The following is a 23,410-nucleotide window of genomic DNA, read 5'->3' as shown; positions in this document are numbered from 1 at the left end:
GACCTGCAAGGAATGTACCTCTATGCGCCAGAGTTTTGAAGAAGAAAAAAAAATCAAACCTTGACATCACAGGAAAGCGGTGAGCTGATCGGCTAGTGAAAATTTGCTGCTTAGGAACTCAGCCTAAACAACTGGGAATTTAAAAACGTTAAAAATATTTAGTACTAATAACAAGTGGGTAGCTGGTGAGTTTTATCTTTTATTCTTAAATAATATTTATGACTATTGATGAGATTATTACTATTATTGGTACTGTTTTAGTATTGGTAGGGTATATTAATAGTGGTTAGGTGGATTAGTATTGGTAACGTTTGGTATTAGCAGTAGTAAGGTTATTACTATTGGTGAAGTTTATTACTATTGGTAGGGTTATTAGTATTAGCAGCAGCAGGGTTTATCAGTAGCAGGATTTAGCTGTAATAAATAGAGGAATGGCAGAGCTGCTCCAACCTCTGCAGTGCATATTCTTACCAATGGCATAGGTGGGAAGAGGGATATGGCCCTGCAGAAAGAGTTTAGAGCTAGGTAAGAAATTAGCAAGCAGGACCTCAAAAGTATCAATCTCCGGATTATTCCCAGTACCATGCACAAGTGAAATAGGAGGACAGTGCAGATGAATGCTTGAATGGAAAGATGGTGCAGGACGGAAGGCTTCAGATTCCTAGGTTCCTGGGATCAGTTCTGGCAAAGGTGGGACCTGTACAGGCTAGACAGGTTGCACCCGAACAGAGCTGGGACAAATTTCCTAGCGGGGCAATTTGCTAGTGCTATTGGGAAGGTTTAAACTAACTTGGCAGGGGTGTGGGAACCGGGAGGAAATATCAGAGAGGAATACCAAAGTGCACAGAATACTGGGAGAGATAGATAGCACTAGAGTAGGGAATAGTAAGTTATTAGGTGGAGTCAGAGTAAGGGAGAAAGTAAGAAAGTCTAAATCAGGCTTAATGTGCACATATGTGAATGCAAGAAGCGTTGCTAATAGGATTGATGAGTTACAGGCACAGATTGGCATGTGGAAATATGATGTGGCTATATCAGAGACCAGGTTCAAAGGGCAGGACTGGATATTGAATATTCCTGGATAGGTGTTGAGGAAAGATAGGGAAAGGGAAAAGGGGGGAGGGGTGGCAGTATTGATGAAGGAGAGCATTGCAGTGCTGAAGAAAAAGGATGTCCTAGAGGGGTTGAGGACAAAATCAATTTGGCTAGAGCTAAGGAACAAAAAAAGGTGCGGTTACATTGCTCGGTGTTGTCTATAGGCTATCAACTAGTGGGAAGGACGTGGAAGAACAAGTTTGCAAGGAAATTATAGAGAGGTGCAAAAATTATAGGGTAGATATAATGGGTGACTTTAATTATCCAAACATAGAATGGGATAGTAGTACTGTAAAGGGCAGTGGGGGCAAGAGTTCCTAGAGTATGTTCAGGAAAATTTTCTACAGCAATATGTTTCTAGTCCAACGAGAAAGGAGGCAATGCTAAACCTGGTTCTTGGCAATGAGGTGGGCTAAGTGGATCAAGTATCAGCAGGGGATCATTTAGGGGCGGCACAGTGGTTAGCACCGCAGCCTCACAGCTCCAGTGACCCGGGTTCAATTCTGGGTACTGCCTGTGTGGAGTTTGCAAGTTCTCCCTGTGTCTGCGTGGGTTTTCTCCGGGTACTCCGGTTTCCTCCCACATGCCAAAGACTTGCAGGTTGATAGGTAAATTGGCCATTATAAATTGCCCCGAGTATAGGTAGGTAGTAGGGAAATATAGGGACAGGTGGGGATGTGGTAGGAATATGGGATTAGTGTAGGATTAGTATAAATGGGTGGTTGATGGTTGGCACAGACTCGGTGGGCCAAAGGGCATGATTCAGTGCTGTATCTCTGAAATAAAAAAAAAGGGGACAGTGATCCTTGTATCATAAAGTTTAGGCTGACTATGGAAAAGGACAAAGAACAATCCAGAGTAAGAATAATTAACTGGGGGAAAGCCAACTTCAATGGGGTAAGAACGGAGCTAGGGTGAATAAATTGGAGTCAAAAATGTAGTTATTTTTTAACTCTCAAATAGCTACCTTATAAGTGGTAGGGTTAGTCTTAGTTGGTGTAATTTATTAGTAATTACTAATTAGAAAGTGCTGCGTGGACAGAATGTGAAGCTGTGAGTTTGGTGTGTAAGCGAGTTCAGTGACAAGTGGAGGGAGGTGCTCCTTTGTCTCTTTTCTTTTTCTGCTTTTTCACCCACCACTATTTGATTCTTACTTCGGTACAGGGGAAGAAGCTGATTGGCGAGTAACTGGTAAGTTATTCTACTTATTAAACTTATTACACTAACAATAATTAGCTTATAAAGTTAAGGTATGGCAGCACAGCTCGGCTGTGTGGAATCTGCTTCTTGTGGTATATGGGAAGTTGTGGACACAACATGTGTCATTGACAAACACATCTGTAGGAAGTGTCACCAGCTGCAGATGCTTGAGCTCCGGGTTTTGGAACTTGAGTGGCGGCTACAGTCACTGTGGTGCACCCACGAGGCAGAGAACTATGTGGATAGCACGGTTAGGGAGGTGCTCACACCACAGGCAGAGAGGGAATGGGTGACCGACAGGCAGTCTAAGAATACCAGGCAGGTAGTGCAGGTGTCCCCCGAGTTGATCTCTCTTGCTAACCGGTTTTCCATGTTGGCTACTGGTGAGGGTGATGGTTCCTCAGAGGAGTGCAGCAAGAGCCAGGTCCTTGGCACTACGGGTGGTTCAGCTGCGCAGAAGGGAAGAAGAGTGGAACAGCAGTAGTGATAGGGGATTTGTTAGTTAGAGGAACAGACAGGCGTTTCTGCGGCCACAGACGTGATTCCAGGATGGTGTGTTGCTTACCTGGTGCCAGGGTCAAGGATGTCACAGAGCAGGTGCAGGACATTCATCTGGGGGAGGGTGACCAGCCAGAGGTCGTGGTCCACATTGGTACCAACGACATAGGTATGAAGAGGGATGAGGTCCTGAAAGCAGAGTTTAAGGAGTTAGGAAAGAAATTAAAAAGCAGGACCTCAAAAGCAGTAATTTCAGGATTACTCCCAGTGCCATATGCTAGTGAGCATAGGAATAGGAGGATTAAGCGATTGAACATGTGGCTGGAGAATTGGTGCAGGAGGCAGGGCATCAGATTTCTGAGGCATTGGAATCTGTTCTAGGGTAGGCGGGACCTGTACAAGATGGACAGATTGCACCTTAGCAGGACCAGGATTAACGTCATTGCAGGGAGATTTGCTAGTGCTGTTGGGGAGGGTTTAAACTAAACTGTCAGGAGATTGGGAACCTAACAGGGAGCTCAGGTTGGAGGGAAGCAAAACTGGTAACAAGAAGTAGAAAAGTAGTAAGCAAAATTGAAATGCAGACGAGACGAAGGCAAACATCAAATCAGATCGAAATGAGGAATAATGTCAAGACAAAGTTAAGGATACTCTATCTGAATACGTGCAGCATTCGCAATAAAGTAGATGATTTAAAGGCACAAATCGAGGTAAATGGGTATGATTTAATAGCCATTACGGAGTTCTGGTTACAAGGTGATCAGGACTGGGAACTGAATATTCAGGGATATTCGTCATTTAGAAGGTTTAGGTGGAGGGGAAAAGGAGGTTCAATTGAAGCATTCAAAAGGGAACTAGACTGTTATATGAAAAGGAAGAATGTGCAGGGTTACGGGGAGAAGACGGGGGAATGGCACGAGCTGAATTGTTCTTTCGGAGAGCTGGTGCAGACACGATGGACCAAATGGCCTCTTTCTGCGCTGTAACAATTCTGTGATTCTGCGTGAGTGCCACACTCGTGCTGAAGATCGGGTACTGAAGGTAAGATTGCTGCAGTTTGCATTTTAATTCCCCTTTCCCCCACCCCATACCCATCAGAGTGCAGAGTTCACCCCTTCACCCCCCCCATACCCATCAGAGTGCAGAGTTCACTCCTTCCCACCTACATACCCATCAGAGTGCAGAGTTCACCCCTCCCTCCCGATGCCAATCAGAGTGCAGAGTTCATCTTCCATACCCATCAGAGTGCAGAGTTCACCCCTTTACCCCCCCCATACCCATCAGAGTGCAGAGTTCACTCCTTCCCACCCACATACCCATCAGAGTGCAGAGTTCACCCCTCCCTCCCCATGCCAATCAGAGTGCAGAGTTCACCCTCCATACCCATCAGAGTGCAGCGTTCACCCCTTCCCCACCTCCGTGGAGCCGGCTTTCCCTGGACAGGAAAGTGAAGGCCTGTGAGAGCCTCATGTCGCACTAAAGATCAGGAACTGAAGGTAAGATCGCTGCAGTTTGCATTTTAATTCATGCAAAGATGTAATCTACATATGCTAACTTGGGTCCCATCACAGAGCGGCGAAGGGGCCGCCATAGAGCCTCCTGCCGTCGGGAAGATCGGGCCCGGCAATCCCAGGGTCGGGTACCGTAGTGGCCACTGCCCCTCCATTTCTCCGGCCACCCCTCGCCACGGAACCAACATCAGGCTGGGAGCAAAATCCAGCCCAGAGTGTGCAAGAGATTTCTAAAGTTGGCAACATATAAAAATATCTTTGCTCTGAAGTCTCCAATTAGAATCAAAATATTAAGGAAAATACCTCAGTATGCCACAAGACTTACATGAATTAGACAAAAATTATGAGAACCTTTTTCAATGACAATGTTCTTGAAATGCAAACTAAATGTAGCTTTTGCGGTTTGCGGTACTATACGTTTAACATTGAAATGGAAAATCTCCTAACAATGCTTATATAAAAAGTTATGAGACACCAGATGGCTTAGAGGGTAAGTGCAAAATATGCTGTGGTAGTTAAATTATCTTTTGGGCCTCCTTATCTCGAGAGACAATGGATACGCGCCTGGAGGTGGTCAGTGGTTTGTGAAGCAGCGCCTGGAGTGGCTATAAAGGCCAATTCTGGAGTAACAGGCTCTTCCACAGGTGCTGCAGAGAAATTTGTTTGTTGGGGCTGTTGGACAGTTGGCTCTCCCCTTGCGCCTCTGTCTTTTTTCCTGCCAACTACTAAGTCTCTTCGACTCGCCACAATTTAGCCCTGTCTTTATGGCTGCCCGCCAGCTCTGGCGAATGCTGGCAACTGACTCCCACGACTTGTGATCAATGTCACACGATTTCATGTCGCGTTTGCAGACGTCTTTATAACGGAGACATGGACGGCCGGTGGGTCTGATACCAGTGGCGAGCTCGCTGTACAATGTGTCTTTGTTAAATTATACAAGACCAAAAAGACCTAGGTTTGAGCCTCAGTCAATGCTGACTTAACTAACCTCAGTTGTGAAAACATTTAGCATGGTACAATTGGCCCCAGCTCCCCTGGGCTAGGGAGGATAAATATCAGCTAGGGCTTGTGTTCCTGATCAGTAAACAGACACCAGTACATTGAGTTAAGCATAGGAGTTGGCTCAAATGTAACGCCTATCAACACGCTCATTTGGGCTAGGTACCAAACTGGTGCCTGTGGAAGCATATTCAGCAAGAGTTAGCACATTTGAAAAAAGGGGAGAAAAATTGGTAAATTTAAAAAAAACAGAATTCATTTATTTTCTATTTCTGTTGACTTTATGAAGATCTGCTTAAATAATTGCTGATGACATTATCAAGGCAACTGGCTGAGAAAACCTTTTGAGCCAAATGCTGTGAATAAACTGAATTAATGCACAGAATTGATTATTAAAGAACTGTTACTTTAATTCAGCTTCTTCATATTAGCAGGCTCAGTGATTCTTCAAGTCAATTTGCAAGAACTTCAAATACCCACACAAGATAAACTGACAGTAAATCAATTTTTTGTAATGTTTTGATTTTTATAATGAGTACTGAAGGGAAGAGACTCTTATTTCTAATAATAGATTACTTGCAGCATCCGCTGTTTTGTCACCGTTAATATAAAGTACTTTGAGATTTCCTGCAGATGACATGTAAATGCAAATTGTTGTTGCTTCAGAATCATGTCAGTTCTTTTCATAAGCTCTGTTTAAAATAACCTCTGTTTGATCATTCCCATGATGGTAAAGATCCAAAATGCATAGAAAATGTTTTCCATTTAGCTCTGATACAGTTCCCATGATGCGATCTGAGAGAAAAATCAATCATTAGGTTGAAACACATTATAAGGCAAACATATCAAAAACATTTACAAGGTAGGTAATTCACAATGTACAGCATTCGAAAATATTCCCAGTTTAAAAATTAATATTTCGAAGAATTCAAAGAAGTATCAATTGATGTTCTTAATCAACACAATTACATGTTCCTAACTTAATTGATTATCAAAACAGAGGAAAATTTACAGCACAGAGGAGGCTATTTGTCCCATTGTGTCCGTGTTGGCCGAAAAGACCTATCCAGGCTAATTCCACCTTCAAGCTCTTGGTCCATAGCCCTGTAGGTTACGGCGCTTCAAGTGTATTTTTAAATGCGATGAGGGTTATTGCCTCTACCACCCTTTCAGTCAATGAGCTCCAGATCGCCACCACCCTCTGGATGAAAAAATGTACTCCTTACCTCCCCTCTAATCCTTTTCCCATTTACTTTCAATCTTTTTTTCTTCTTTGGCCTCCTTGGCTCGGGAGACAATGGGTAAGCGCCTGGAGGTGGTCAGTGGTTTGTGAAGCAGCGCCTGGAGTGCCTATAAAGGCCAATTCGAGAGTGACAGACTCTTCCACAGGTGCTACAGATAAGATTGGCTTTTAAATCTATACACCTGGTTATTGACGTCTCTGCTAACGGAAATAGGTTCTTCCTATCCACTCTGTCGACGCCCCTCATCGTGTTATACATGTCAATTAAATTTCCCCTCAGCCTCCTCTGTACCAAGGAAAACAACTCTGCAATCATTCCTCATAGGTGGTGCAAGAGCTGTTAGAGATGATAATCTGGGATAAAATTAGCAGACACTTGGACAAACATGGATTTGTTAAAGCCATATCGTATTTAACTAACTTGATTGTGTTTTATGATGAGGTGACAGAGATGATTGATGAGGGTAATATGATTAATGTGGTGTGTATCGACTTCCAAGAGGTGTTTGATAAAGTGAACCATAATAGACTTGCCAACAAAGTTGAAGACCCTGGAATAAAAGGGACAGTGGCAGCATGGATATGAGGTTGGCTGACTGACAAAAAACAGAGACTAGTATTGAATGTTTGTTTTCTGACTGGAGGAAGGTATACAGTGGAATTCTCCAGAGGGCTGTACTAGGACCACTGCTTTTCTCGATATATATTAATAACCTAAACTTGGGTCTGCAGGGCACAACTTCAAAATTTGCAAATGACACAAAACTTGGAAATATTGTTAACGGTGAGGAGGATAGTGATAGACTTCAAGAGGACATAGACAGGCTGGTGGAATGGGTGGATTCGTGGCAAATGATATTTAATGCAGAGAAGTGTGAAGAGTACATTTTGGTAGGAAGAACAAGGAGAGGCAAAATAAAATAAAGGGAGCACTTCTAAAGGGGATGCAGGAACAGAGAGACACAACAGAGTGCAGAAATCATTGAAGGTGGCAGGGCAGGTTGAAAAAGTGGTTATAAAGGCACATGGGATCCTGGGATTTATAAATAGAGGCATAGAGTACAAAAGCAGGGACGTTATGATAACCCTTTATAAAACTGGTTTGGCCTCAACTCGAGTATTGTGTCCAATTCTGGGCACCGTACTTTAGAAAGGATGTGAAAGCTTTAGAGAGGACGCAGAGAAGATATGAGAGAATGATTCCGGGGATGAGGGACTTCAGTGACATGGATAGTGTCACGCACACCAGAAGTGCGGTGATACAAACCATAGACTAACTCTGAAGAGTTATGAAAAATCTTTTAAAAATGAATCTTTATTTTTAAAAAGTGGCCACTGAAGGAAAAGGGACTGACTGGCCTTTGTGTATTCAAACTGTCTGACAAAGACAAAGGACAAATCTTCAAAGCTAAGAGGTGCCAATTGCACCCCATCCTAAAACATTCCAGAATTTAATGTCTTCTTCTGAAACAAAGAAGGTGTGAAGTAGCCATGTCCTGGGCCATAGTGTGATCACCATGGGAAAGAGATGAGAACATGTCCTACTAGGAGGTGAGAAGTAACACAACTTTACCTTAAAAAAGACAGCCTAAAGCCAGAGAGAGAGAGAGAGAGAGAGCGAGAGAGAAGCAACATCCAGCAGCCAGTTTTCCAAAAAGCCTGAAGGCACGTGCCCTACTGTAGAATCCTACATCAACATTAGACAGCAGTGAACTAGGAGTGTCCCACCTTCAACTGAACTTTCAATCAAGAGAGAAATTTACAATCATCTCAGGCTTGCACCCATCTAGAACTTGATTTCCAAGAGAATTCAACAAATTTATCGTGATCTCCCCACCCCACCACTAAAAGTCACCTCCTTTTCCCTCTCTATCTGTCTTTTCTTGTGCGTGTGTGCAAGCGATTGCCTGAGCAGATACGGATGCGACAATTTTGGGATAAGGTGTATTGATCAATAAACAACTGATTTTATATTTTTTTAAACCTACAAGAAAACCTGTCGCTGTCTGTTTATTTGAAAAATAAAACACCAAGGGGTTAAACCCCAATATCAAAACACTTCCTACGGTCAGGTGGGGAGCTGAGCAGTGGGAACCACACACATTGCACCATGTGGCCGTAACAACAGACTGGAAAAGCTGGGGTTATTCACCTTAGAGAAGGTTGAAAGGAGATTTGATAGAGGTGTTCAAAATCATGAGGAGTCTGGATTGCGTAGATAGGAAAAAACTGTTCCTATTGGCAGAAGGGTCGAGAACCAGAGGACACCAAATGACTGGCAAATGAACCAACGGCAGCATGAGAAAAAACTTATTTTACATAGAGAGAAAGGTTAGAATCTGGAATGCACTACCTCAGAGTGGTGGAAGTAGATACAATTGGGGCTTTCAAAAGGGCTAAGCACTTGAAGAGAAAAAATTTGCAGGACTACGGGGAAAGGTCAGGATGTGGGACTAGCTGAGTTGCTCTAGCAGACAGCCAACACAGACATGATGGGCCAAATAGCCTCCTTCTGTGCTGTATCAATTCTATGATCTGTGCCCTCAGATCCTCTGCCTTATTCACTGGACTCCTTGCATTGAAGTATATACCACTAATCTCCTTTGTTGTCTATTTTCTATCTTTGTTTCCTCGACCTTCCATAGTTGCTTACTAATTTTCTGCCTTCTATTTCCAGCTTTGCTTCTCTTCCTTCTCGATCTACTTTCAGGTTCCCATCCCCCTGTCATGCTAGAGTACTAACTGGAACTGAAGATTTAATTTCAAATATTTAATTAATTTCCAAGAGTAATATCAAGCACATGTTGTACTGAGATTTGTTAAATGTTTTGCTAACATGGCACAATTGCTCTTTGCAGATAGGGATCTACCATTATTCATTAATCTTCTGAACACTATATCATTGAGGTGATGATTCTTACAAACATCTATGAAAGTCAACTCCTCGCTTTTGACACAGTGATTAGGTACGAAAGAGTTGTGAAACAAACTTTTATCTCAGACCTTGTAATTATCTCTTTTTTTACATGTATTTGAAGATGAGATATAAAATTCACATTACCATTTAAGATTGGAGCTTCAGAAGTGCAACCACCAGACAAGATGGAAATAAATGTTGTGTCATTTGCAGAAGTACAGAAGATCTTGTCAGTTGTTAATGGTAGAAATACAACATCCATAGCTATTTCCTGACTTAGATCTGTTAAATGTGACACAATGGTGTTGAATAGAACCAGGTATAAAGAGTTCTTAGTAACCAAAAATACATAAAGACATACCAACAATAGTCAATGTATAATAACCATGAATCCAAGCAGTTGCGAACTCTCTGGTACTATTGGAGGAGTCAAGTAGATATGACACATATTTTGATGGATGAAGGTTATGCTGGCTCATTATTGCTTCCTTGTTTGTATAATCAAACTTTTGTGGACAACTTTCAGGAAGCATGTGGCCAAATGACAAGAACTCTTTCACTTGATCTTTAATCTCTGACCACTTTGAACTTTGCCATGAGCAATCGAAAGGCTTTGCAACTCCATCCATTTCGGAGATATCTAAAAGAGAATGTGAAAATATTTTTTCTTTAAAAGAGAATTTTAGTAACAATAGTTAACTTTTAATCCTGATAGGTAATGTAGTTTTACAGCATGTTTTGTTTTGCTTATGTGGTACAACAAAATACCTGCAATATTACTTCAAATTTAATCCACTTTTAAAAGCAGTAGACAAATTTTATAGCTGCACATTATACCAGCAAATTGTACTAATCAGAAATTGCAAAAAAACAAATAACTTGTTATCGAACTTGACTGCAATATTAAGTTCATGTAAAATATGGTAATTAGCACAAAAATAAAATAAAGTTAGTAAATGGACTTCTTTCTATAAATAAAATACTGCAAGCTACAGCACTAAGTGGCACAGTGGCTAGCACCGCAGCCTCACAGCTCCAGTGACCCGGGTTCGTTTCTGGGTACTGCCTGTGCAGAGTTTGCAAGTTCTCCCTGTGACCACGTGGGTTTCCTCCAGGTGCTCTGGTTTCCTCCCACATGCCAAAGACTTGCGGGTTGATAGATAAATTGGCCATTGTAAAAAAAATTACCCCTAGTGTAGGTAGGTGGTAGGAGAATTGAGGGAAGATGGGGATGTGAGAGGGAAAAAATGGGATTAATGTAGGATTAGTATAAATGGGTGGTTGATGGTCGGCGCTGACTCGTTGGGCCAAAGGGCCTGTTTTATTGCAGTATCTCTCTATGACTTAATGCAACACTGCAAGATTAATTCTGCCCACAAACTAAGGTCTAGTCTAACAACTAAGGACTAAAACAAAGGCTTCTATCCATGGGAATTCAGCCACAATTTCTCGTAACTGTCCCAGTTACTTTGTTAGTTTCCATACCAACTATGCTGATAACATATGGCTTTACAGTCTTTTTGTTTTCAGCTATCAGAGTGAATACGTCATATGAACAATTATATTCAGGAAAGCCTTCATTTTTTTTCCTTTTCATATTTATTCTCATGATGTGGACGACAATAGCAAAGCCACATTTATTACCTGTCCTTAATTTTTTGTTATTCATTCGGGGGATGTGGGTGTCACTGGCTAGGCCTAATTCTCCTTGAGAAGGTAGTGGTGTGCTGCCTTCTTGAATTGCAGAGGTCCTTGGGGTGTAGGTGCATCCACAATGCTGTTAGGAAGGGAGTTCCAGGATTTTGACCCAGCGAGTGAAGGAACGTCGATATAGTTCCAAGTCAGGATGGTGTGTGGCTTGGAGGGGAGCCTGCAGGTGGTGGTGTTCCCATGCATTTGCTGCCCTTGTCCTTCTAGGTGGTAGAGCTAGCGGGTTTGGAAGGTGCTGTCGCAGTAGCCATGGTGAGTTGCTGCAGTGAATCTTATAGATGGTACACACTGCTGCCACTTGCGTCGATGGTGGAGGGAGTGAATATTGAAGGTGGTGGATGGGGAGCCAATCATGCAGGCTGCCTTGTCCTGGATGGTGTCAAGAATCTTGAGTGTTTTTGGAGCTGCACCCATCCAGGCAGGCGGAGAGTATTCCATCACACTTCTGACTTGTAGATTGTGTCTTGTAGATGATGAACAGGCATTGGGGAGACAGGTGGTGAATTGCTCGCCGCAGAATTCCCAGCCTCTGACCTGCTCTTGTAGCCACAGTATTTATGTGGCTGGTCCAGTTCAGTTTCTGGTCAATGGTGACCCCCAGAATGTTGATAGTGGGAGATTCAGCGAATGGTAATGGAACTGAATGTCAAGGGGAGATGGTTAGATTCTCTCTTGTTTTAGATAGTCATTGCCTGGCATTTGTGTGGCGCAAATGTTACTTGCCACCTAAACAGCCCAAGACTAGATAGTGTCTAGGTCTTGCTGCATATGGACGTGGGCTGCTTCAGTATCTGAGGAGTCGCCAATGGTGCTGAACATTGCACAATCATCAGCAAGCATCCCCACTTCTGACATTATGATGGAGGGAAGGTCATTGATGAAGCAGGTGAAGATGGTTGGGCCTAGGAAACTCCCATGAGGAACTCCTGCAGTGATGTCCTGGAACTGAGATGGTTGACCTCCAACAACCACAACCAACTTTCTTTCTGCTAGGTATGACTCCAACTAGCGGAGAATTTTCCCCTGATTCCCATTGGCTCTAATTTTGCTTGAGCTCCCTGATGCCATATTCGGTCAAATGCTGCCTTGATGTCAAGGGCAGTCACTCTCATTTCACCTCTGGAGTTCAGCTCTTTTGTCCATGTTTGCAACAAGGCTGTAATGAGGTCAGGAGCTGAGTAGACTTCAGGGAGAGGCCGAGATGTATCATCCACTCGGCACTTCTGGCTGAAGATGGATGCAAATGCTTCAGCCTCATCTTTTGCACTGATGTGCTGGGTTCCCCCATCATTGAAGATGGGGATATTTGTGGAGCCTCCTTCTCATGTCAGTTGTTTAATTGCCCACCATCATTCACGACTGGATGTGGCAGGACTGCAGAGCTTAGATCTGATCCGTTGGTTGTGGGATCGCTTAGCCCTGTTTATTGCATGCTGATTCCGCTGTTTGGCATGCAAGTAGTCCTGTGTTGTCGCTTCACTAGACTGACACCTCATTTTTAGGTATGTCTGGTGCTGCTCCTGGCATGTCCTCCTGCACTATACATTGAACCGGCGTTGGTCCCCCAGCTTGATGGTAATGGTAGAGTGGGGGATATACTGGGCCATGAGGTTACAGATTGTGGTCGAATACAAGTCTGCTGTTGATGGCCCACAGCGCCACATGGTTACCGAGTTTTGAGTTTCTAGATCTGTTCGAAACCGATCCATTTAGCACATTGGTAGTGCCAAACATGATGGTGGGTACCCTCAGTGTGAAGACAGAACTTCGTCTCCACAAGGACTGTGCGGTGGTCACTCCTTCCAATACTGTCATGGACAGATGCATTGGTGACAGGGAGATTGGTGAGGACGAGATCAAGTAGGTTTTTCCCCTCTTGTTGGGTCCCTCACCACCTGCCACAGACCCAGTCTAGCAACTATGTCCTTTAGGACTCGGCCAGCTCGGTCAGTAATGGTGCCACAGTGTCACTCTTGGTGATGGGCATTGAAGTCCCCCACCCAGAATACATTTTGTGCCCTTGCTACCCTCAGTGCTTCTTCAAATTGGTGCTCTACATGGAGAAGCACTGATTCATCAACTGAGAGGGACGGGTGGCAGGGGAGTGGGGGGGGGGGGGATGGCGGTATGTGGTAATCAGCAGGAGGTTTCCTTGCCCATGTTTGACCTGATGCCATGAGACATCATGAGGTCTAGAGTCAACATTGAGAACTCCCAGGGCATCTCCATCTCGACTATATGCCACTGTGCTGCCACCTCTAGCGGGACAGGACATACCCAGGGATGGTGATGGTGGTGTCTGGGACATTGTCTGCAAGGTATGATTCCGTGAGTATGACTATGTCAGGTTGCTTGACTAATCTGTGGGACAGCTCTCCCAATTTTGGCACAAGACCCCAGATGTTAGTAAGGAGGACTTTGTAGGGTCAATAGGGCAGGGTTTGGCTTTGTCGTTTCCGGTGCCTAGGTCGATATAAGGTGGTCCATCCGATTTCATTCCTTTCTTTGGACTTTGTCGCGGTTTGATATAACTGAGTAGCTTGCTAGGCAATTTCAGAAGGCATTTAAGAGTCAACCACATTGTTGTGGGTCTGGAGTCACATATAGCCCAGACCAGGTAAGATTTTGTTCCCTAAAGGACATTAGTAAACCAGATGGGTTTTTACAACAATTGACAATGGTTTCTTGGTCACCACTAGACTGGCTTTTAATTCCAGATTTTTATTAATTGAATTCGAATTCCACCATCTGCTGTGGTGGGATTCGAACCCATGTCCCCAGAGCATTAACCTGGGGCTCTGGGTTACTAGTCTAGTGATATGACCACTGCACCACAGCCTCCCCTGATGCCCTAAGAAAGTGGTGAGATAAACTGTAACTCTGAGTGGCTTTAAGGACCATTTCAGAGGGCATTACAAGTCAATTACAAAATATAGACTAGAGTTCCCCTCCCTTATCGACATTAGCAAACCAGTTGAGTTTTTATAACAATCTGCCAGCTTTCATAGTCATTTTTCACAACTTGCCAAGATGCAGACCATGCACAATCATAATTCAGAGCTATTATTTAATTGACAATTCCATTCGGGAAAGAATTGACAATTTTATACAGAATTTTACTTGAGTTAAATTACTGGTGGAGTTGTATATTTTACTATATGTTTAGTCACAACTACTGATATATACCAAACTCAAGTGAATAGCACAATAATTACAATTTGTTAAACTAAATTTTTATTTTATAAAATAGATTACCTCCTGTAGATATTATAATCTTCAAATATTGTTCCAATTTCCATCTATGCACATAATTTATTGGTTCATGGGACAAAGTTAGCTCGAGATCCAGTGATAACATCCCTTTGATGGTTTTGCAAAATATGCACCCAATGGTCACCACCAGTCCCACCCAGTTCAATACAAGGCCTACTTTTGGCCAGATTCTCAATTCCTTTGGTTGCATAAGGCATCAAGAAGGCGGAGAGTGCAATGAAACCATAAAGAAATCCGATGAATTTGTGGCTTAATGCAGGCATCAAAATCTTTAAAGCAGAAACGATGGCTGATGTGATCGTTAGAGTCCCTAACAGCTTAAAAGCAAAGCATAATATACACTTCTCTCTGGAAGTACTGTACATTAATGAGATAATTATAGTGACCCTGTTAACAGTATGTTTCTGACTAGTAAGTGGCAAATACACAAACTATCTGGAACTCAAATAAGCCAAGTCTTGTTTGACAAAATTCTGTTAGTTGATTTCTTTCTTCTCTAGTCTGCGACTGAGGAAGTAATTCAAAGTGGGTTAATTTTGATTAATTGAGGAAGCTATGCTTTTGTAGTGAACTTCCACATGTAACTGTTCTGAGCAGCATCAGGAGAAGAGAAGCCACATTAAAACAAACCTTAAATAAAAGCAAAATACTGCAGATGCTGGAAATCTGAAATAAAAACAAGAAATGCTGGAAATACTCAGCAGGTCTGGCAGCATCTGTTCTGATGAAGGGTCACTGACCTGAAATGTTAACTCTGCTTCTCTCTCCACAGATGCTGCCAGGCCTGCTGAGTATTTCCAGCATTTCTTGTCTTTATTTAAAACAAACCTTCATCAGCAGTAAAATATTCATCTTCTGTTTCTTCACTATTGGACATTAAACTTGGATCAAGATCAGGAGCAGGATTGTTGATGGTGGATGTCTGAAAAGCTTCATCTTTTCTGGATCTACAATCAGTAATATAACCTCGTTACTTTTTAGTTTTCATTTTAAGAATGCCAGCATTATGCAGATTAACAGAATCAAAATACATGTTTTGTGAATTTTCAAATCAATTGCTTACATAACAAGTTATTCAAGATACATATACTGCCCATGCCCCCATTAGCCTAGCTAAGACTAGCTAACTTATAACTGACCACCGATCAAACCTGAGATCTTCTTGGTCTGCATGGCTCACTAACTCATTATGCTGTACCAACTGAAAAACTGCAAAATCTCTACCTTGCATTGTTTAAAAACTCATACACAGGTCATTAGCTTTTTCTAGTATTTTTGTTTTCATTTTCTTCCCTCCCCCTCCAAAGAAATTAATTCCTTTTTTTAAGTACCAATTCTTCATGTGTGAACCTAAACAGTGAGTCAGCAAGCTACTTGATTGCAGGAGCCATCACAACCAAGGCAAATCCAACCACCTGACTCACACAGACATACACTTCCGGAAAGCTGTCACTGGACTGTGTTCAGGAATGGAACCAATGCCAATTTTAGCACTCTAATTCAGGAGCACTAATGTCAACTGTAGCCTCTGCCATTACCCTACATGAATTCAGTTAATTCAACATAGATCAAGCATCAAAATAAAAGCAAAATACTGCAGATGCTGGAAATCTGAAATAAAAACAGTAAGCGCTGGAAATACTCAGTAGGTCAGGCAACGTCTGTGGAGAGGGAAGCAGGTCTGTGACCTTTCATCAGAACTGGCAAAGGTTAGAAAAGAATTAGGTTTTAAGCAAGTGAAGGGTGGGGGGTTGGTTTGGTGGGGAAGAAAACAAAAGGGAAGGTGTGCAATAGGGCAGAGGGCAGGAGGGATTAAGTAACAAAGATCAAGCATCAAACCTGGCTTATTATTGGTTTGAATGACTAAATGATTCACTTAACAAGCTGAGCTATGGAAGGGGGAAAAGGGAAAAGAGTAATTTTTATTTTTAACTCCTGATGTATCTTGGACCAGGTATCTTGTCTGAGGGCAATTCATTGCTGATACCACAGCCAAGATTTAATCCAGCAATTACAGATGTCTATTTGGCATTGTTGACATTTATTTGATTAAAAATAGACCTGGCTATATCTAAGATGTAAACAAAGGTAAATATTGTCTGTGTGTAATTAAAGAAAAAATATTTGATCGGACAGTCATCGCTTTCTAACATATTTAGCAGAAATTTTTTCTATAACTTTGCACACATGAAAATTATATCTCCTATCCAACTGTACATTTCTAGGCCACAATTAGGTGAAAATCTGACTACTCTGAACTATGGCGAATGAATCAGTTATCAATACAATTTTACTGAAGTATAATGCAGGCATTGTCAGCCGACATGTTTAAGTACTTGCTTGATTTCCATTTTTTCTTACCTGCATTATTCCCTTTCTTTCTTCTTTTCTTTCACAGGATGTGGGCGTCGCTGGCTAGGCCAGCATTTATTGCCCATCCCGAATTGCCCTTGAGAAGGTGGTGGTGGGCCGCCTTCTTGAACCGCTGCAGCCCATGTGGTGTAGGTACACCCACAGTGCTGTTAGGAAGGGAGTTCCAGGATTTTGACCTGGCGACAGTGAAGAAGCAGCAATATAGTTCCAAGTCAGGATGGTGTGTGGCTTGGAGGGGAATTTGCAGGGAGTGGTGTTCCCATGCATCAGCTGCCCTTGTTCTTCTAAGTGGTAGAGGTCGCGGGTTTGCTGCAGTGCATCTTGTAGATGGTACACTGCTGCCACTGTACGTCGGTGGTGGAGGGAGTGAATGTTGAAGGTGGTATATGGGGTGCCAATCAATGGCCTGCTTTGTCCTGGATGGTGTCGAGCTTAAGTGTTGTTGAAGCTGCATTTATCCAGGCAAGTGGAGAGTATTCCATCACACTCCTGACTTGTGCCTTGTAGATGATGAACAGGCTTTGGGGAATCAAAAGGTGAGATACTTGCTGCAGAATTCCGAGCCTCTGACCTCCTCTTGTAACCACAGTACTTATACAGGTGGTCCAGTTCAACGTCTGGTTAATGGTAACCCCTAGACTGTTGATAGTGGGGGGATTCAGTGATGGTAATGCCATTGAACATCAAGGGGAGATGGTTAGATTCTCTCTTGTTGGAGATGGTCATTGCCTGGCACTTGCGTGGCGTGAATGTAACTTGCCACTTATCAGCCCAAGCTCCTTCAAATTTACTTTTCTTAGGCTTGCTTTGCAATTCTAGGATCATGAAAGTTTACAGCACAGAAGACCATTCGGCCCATCATGTTCATGTTGGCCAAACAACAGCTATCCAATCTTACCATCGGGCTGCAATCTTCTGAGCGGCGGCCAGCACTCATGTGGCTTCATTTACCCATCTGGGGAAAGCAGGCACCACAGTGATGGGAAAGGGGGGACCTTAAGATTTTTAGTGCAGGTGGGAGGAATGGGGTCAAATTTTCATCACTAGTGTAGGGGATGGTGGGAAGGGGTGACCTGTGCATTTTGTTCAGTTGGGAGGGAAAGGTCATGTTTGAAAGGTAAGTGTTTTGGGGTGGGGAGGAGGAAGAGGGCAAATACGTATTTTATTGTTATTGGGGAGTGGGAAAGTGGCGATAGATTTTTGATCAGAACGGGGAGGGGGGGGGGGGTTAACTTTAAAAATGTAAATTATCAGGCTGCCCTTTAAAAATGGCGTCAGCGCCTGCGCATATGCAGCTGATGCATTGCCGACCTCGGACAGCCCGTCCCCTCCACGTGATTGTGGGGGGGGGGGGGTCGGGGGCCCGACCGGGTCATTAACGTGGGCCGCAACAAGGAAGATTGCGGAGGCATGGCAGCGCGTGGCCTGCATGTGCGTGGCACTATTTTCTCGCCTGCCACTGCTCCCGGTGGTGGGAGAAGAAATTCCAGCCCTCCAAGTGCATACCCAAGTAGTTTTTAAATGCGATTAGAGTTTCTGCCTCTATCACCCTTTCACAAGAAAGCTCCAGACTCCACCATCCTCTGGGTCAAAAAGTTTCTCAAATCCCCTATAATCCTTCTACCAATTATTTGAAATTTATGCCCCTGGTTATAATGTCTGCTAATGGAAATATGTCCTTCCTATCTACTGTCTAGGCCCCTCATAATTTGTACACCACAATAAAATCTCCCCTCAGCCTCCACTGTTCCAAAGAAAACAACCCCAGCCGATCTAATCTTTCCTCATAGCTAAAATTTTCCAGTCTTGACAACATCCTTGTAAATCTCCTCCATATTCTTCTGTGCAATCACATCCTTACTGTAATGTGGTGACCAGAATTGTACACAGTACTATAGCTGTGGCCTAACTAGCGTTTTACACAGTTGGCTCAGGCCGTGAGTATAAGAGCAGGGAGAACCGTATGAAACACAGCCTGCCGGCCAATTTTTGTATCATCTGCAAACCTTTTAATTATGCCTCCTACATTTAAGTCTAAATCATTGATACATACCACGAAAAACAAAGGAGCCAGTACTGGACCCTGTGGGACATCACTGGAAATACCTTTCCAGTCACAAAAACATCCGTTGACACTTTGCTTCCTGCCACTGAGCCAATTTTGGATCCAAATTGCCAATTTCTCTGATTCTGGGTACTGCCTGTGCGGAGTTTGCAAGTTCTCCCTGTGACCGGGTGGGTTTTCGCCGGGTGCTCCAGTTTCCTCCCACAGCCAAAGACTTGCAGGTTGATAGGTAAATTAGCTGTTGTAAATTGCCCCTAGTGTAGGTAGGTGGTAGGGAACATGGGATTACTGTAGGGTTAGTATAACTGGGTGGTTGTTGGTCGGCGCAGACTCGGTGGGCCGAAGGGCCTGTTTCAGTGCTGTATCTCTAAATAAATAAGTAAATAAATAAATTCTATGAACTTTTACTTTTTTGACCAGTCCGCCAGGTGGAACCTTGTCAAAGGCCTTGCTAAAATCCATGTGGACTACCCTAATGGACCCTCCTTGTTATCTCTTCAAAAAATTCAAATCAGGTTAGTCAGACACGAACCTCTTTGACCTCCTTGTCTCGAGAGACAATGGGTAAGCGCCTGGAGGTGGTCAGTCGTTTGTGAAGCTACTGACCCCATTCCCTATCTCTGGCAACTGTCTGAGGCTGAACCAGACCGTTCACTACCTTGGTATCATACTTGACCCTAAGATGAGCTTCTGACCACATATCCACTCCATCACTAACACCACCTATTACCACTTCCGTAATATTGCCTGACTCTGCTGCTGAAGCCTTCATGCATACCTTTGTTACCTCCGGACGTGTCTATTCCAACACCCTCCTGGCTAGCCTCCCACATTGTACTCTGCATAAACTTGAGGTCATCTAAACTTTGTTGCCTGTGTCGTCACTCACGCCAAGTCCTGCTCACTCATCACCCCGTGTTAACTGACCTACACTGGCTCTCAGTCATGCAATGCCTTAAATTTAAAATTCGCATCCTTGTTTTCAAGTCCCTCCATGGCCTCGCCTCTCTCCATCCCTGTAATCTCCTCCAGTCCAACAACACGGCAAGGTATCTTGCTCAACCAATTCCGGCCTCTTGACCATCCCCGCTTTTAATTGCTCCACCACTGGTGGCCATGCTTTCAGTGACCGAGGCCCTAGGTGACATTTGTCCATACTCCTAACTAATTGCAAACACTCTGTATTACTTTAAGTCATTGAGCACCTTATCATTGTTGAGCAATACAATAACCTCTGCATTCAGTGGTATGTAATTAATTCCACCAACTTGTAGTAGGGAGACACCAATCACAATACTGTTCAAGCATACTGGGCCATGTGTGATGCTGTCCATACCATCAGGTCTGATATGCTTAATGTGCCCATGTCAACTATGGTAGCAATTAGAAGCCAAGACTGGGTCACCGTCTTGTATCTTCTTCCTTCTCATTATTGTCTATGTAAAATATACAGCGTAAGTGAATACTTTGATAAAACACAATGAGTTCAATATAAAATCCCCTGCACGGTCACCAACCACCACCACCCCCCCCCTCCCCCACCTCCCATGACAGGTGGGAAAGGGTTGGGGAGTTGAAGACTTAAATGTGGGGAACGCATTCCCAACATGCCGTGCATGCACCCACTGCTTTTTTTTTACACCAGAGGATATTGTACAAAAAAAGATAATTGCTGTTAAGTTCAGCAGGACCTTGGTGACCCTGGCCTTGCTGGATTCCACGGCCGTTTTCTGCTTCCCCGCAACCCTGTAACTATCGAGGCCAATGTATTTTTATAAAATTGTCCCTTCTTGTTTCATGAGATCACACATTTTATACTCAAGTAAAACCAAATCCCCTGGTCACATCACAAGAAACCACACCACAAAATAGGCAGCTTCTAAAATAGTCAAAAGGATAACACATTATAGACATTATACAAACTTATCAAACTTTCCTTTTCAGGTTTTCCAATCATAATATTTCACCGCAGATGTGCAATCTTTATCGGACCATTAAAAAAGGCCTTTTGTAGTTTCTTATGTGTAGAAATGTCTGAATTTACCTGGCTATTAGATGGAACATATTTTCAACATCAACTGAGGGAAATGAAAATAAATTACCTAGGGTTGTAATGATCTCTTTTAAGGGGCATTACTTCTTCTTCAGACTCCAATATTTGTCCGAAACTTTGTACGGTCTTACTCAAGTTACTGAAGTAATCCTGTGTTGATGACTGGTTATCAGCCACTTTAGCTTTATATTCACTGGATGAGAATCTGTCTAGCTCATTAGCAGCTTTTTCAGTCTGTATAGGCTGTGTGTAATTCATAAATTTCAACAGTCAAAGCAAAGTAGATGATCCATCAAACAATCAGATTGGACATACTGTTCCTAAAATTTACAAAAAAGGAACCAAATTTCCAGTAGATAAGCTGTTCCTCTATTTCGTATTTAGCAAAAGTGTGATTTATACCTCAAGATTACACTTTAAACAAAAATGCACAGATGGCAATTTGAAAATCTATTTCTAAATGTATTGTGAAGAAAACATACATAGCAATAGTTCTGTAGACCATAGAGTTTTATGTTGAACAAACAAAAACGCACATATTAAAATTATAGAAATCACAGAATGGTTACAGCGCAGAAGCATGTTTCCAGTCATATTCAGCATGAACTTATAGCCCATTTACTTTACAGAACTTATTTATATTGAGATGATTCTAAAATAGGAGTTGATTCCAAATATTTGCAATTCACCCTTTTCACATTGTACAATGGAATTGAGAACAACAGCAGCACCAACTGGGAGCACAAGCAACTCAAAATGGCGATTGTGACTTTAGGTTTTCGGTTGTGGACTTCTGATGTCGGAATAGAGTTGTACAAAGCACCAATGTAAAAGCTCAATCCCTAGCCTATTTGACAGAATTGCAGTGCAGCCTCTGGTGCAATCTTAAAACACTTCTTGATAAAATGGTTCTTGGCTCCTTCAATGGCAGTAACATTGACTCATTTAACTATAGTCCTGCTGCTGAAATCACTGCTTCCATCACTACTACATCTCAATACAAACAGGTACAAGAGGACCCATGAGTAAGTGGGAAGCTGCCTATCACTATGTTTATAATAATAGTACTTTGTGATAAATGGTTTCGAAACTCACCTGCGTACAAAATACAAAAACAAAGGAATTATTTTAGCAGTTCCCAAAAGCTATGAATATACTAAAAAGGGGGTAAAATTTGATTCTACATAGAACTGTAGGAGAGGTATGTCATCAATAGCTGCTGATGTGATTCTCCAATAGCAGATATCAGGGTCGATTTTGGTGTGGAGCACTGATTGGGATAGGCAGGGCAGATGCCTTATCTGCCAATTAAGTTAGCAGAAGGATCAATTTGGGTGGTCAGATTTTATTTTTAAAAATCGGCTCAGTTGCTAACAATAATTAAACTGCCTATTAGGAAGCTCACCATTTGAGGCAGCAGGAAATCCAGCAAGACAGAAACCCATCAATAGGGAGACAAAAATCCACCCCACCAAGTCTGATGTGCATCTATCTGCATTGGTAATGCAACTGATTGCAAATGAACCTTTGGTTTTATGCAATGATGAAAATATGCAGTTAATAACTTCTGTGCTATAAGGGAGCACAAAACTGTAAGCACAAACAAAATGCTTCACAGAGAAAGCAAATAACATATGAGAGTGGGAATGTGCCAGGGAAAGATCATCATGAATTCCTGAAAATACAGGTTATGTGTACCTCTCTTTTAGTTCACATATGCTGCTCCATGAATTTGAGGAGAAATAAGGACTTATGGTACTGCAATCTACAACCCCTACCACTATTATTCTACAGTGGGTCAAACATTCTTGCTAATTTTTTCCAAGCAGTACACCAAATGAAGGAGTGAAATTTGAAAGGCTTCGTTTGCTGACAACCTCCCCTCTGCTCCCCACTCTCTTCCGCTTCTGCTCCCTCCTGCTCGCAGTCTCCCTCCCCACCCCATCTTGTCACTCTCCCTCTCCCCCGCGCGGGGAAGAGGGGCGGCGATCGCCGGAGGAAGCGGGAACCAAAAGCGGGAGGGAGCAGCGAGCAGAGGCAGAGCAGAGGGGGGAGAAGTGGCAAGGTGGGGAGCAAGTGGCCGACAGGTCGGGGTGGGGTAGGGGGGTGAAGTGGGGAGCGAGTGGCCGAGGGAGGAGAAGTGGCGAGGTGGGGAGAGAGTGGTGAGCAAACGTTGCAATATGCACATGTGCGAATTAGTCCTGGCAAGCTGGGTGTTGATGTAGGCATGCACAGCACCATACTGAGAGCAAGACTCTGTTCTGTGCATGTGCGAAGCTGGGAGCGCTCTGATGACGTCAGTGCTGGGTTGCAGTATCAGGATTCACTTTGAGTTTGAAATTGCAAGGCAGGTAGCAGAAGTTAGGTGTAAATCTGCATCGCAGACTTCCTTCTCCCTCCCATAATGCAGAACCAAAGCAATTACTTCAACCCCTTGACCCACATTGTTCCCAACATAAAAATAGTCATGCCA

The 23,410-nt window shown here is 43.1% G+C and overlaps 1 protein-coding gene across 1 annotated transcript; it reads right to left on the bottom strand.

Annotated features, from left to right (window-relative positions):
- Positions 1 to 5,908: 5,908 nt before the first annotated feature.
- Positions 5,909 to 23,206, bottom strand: LOC137371581 (RPA-related protein RADX-like). Its single transcript, XM_068034419.1, has 7 exons — positions 23,110 to 23,206; positions 21,627 to 21,730; positions 20,987 to 21,180; positions 15,275 to 15,393; positions 9,825 to 10,103; positions 9,608 to 9,745; positions 5,909 to 6,098 (listed from the first exon to the last, which is right to left on the bottom strand). Exons 1-7 carry the CDS (start codon positions 23,204 to 23,206, stop codon positions 5,977 to 5,979), a joined length of 1,053 nt encoding a protein of 350 aa, XP_067890520.1. The 3' UTR covers positions 5,909 to 5,976.
- Positions 23,207 to 23,410: the final 204 nt, after the last annotated feature.

The sequence above is a fragment of the Heterodontus francisci genome, chromosome 6 (assembly GCF_036365525.1).
Source record: "Heterodontus francisci isolate sHetFra1 chromosome 6, sHetFra1.hap1, whole genome shotgun sequence".
Classification (NCBI taxonomy): domain Eukaryota; kingdom Metazoa; phylum Chordata; class Chondrichthyes; order Heterodontiformes; family Heterodontidae; genus Heterodontus; species Heterodontus francisci.
Note: the sequence above shows the minus strand (reverse complement) of the source record. Positions and strands in the feature narration are given on the sequence as shown.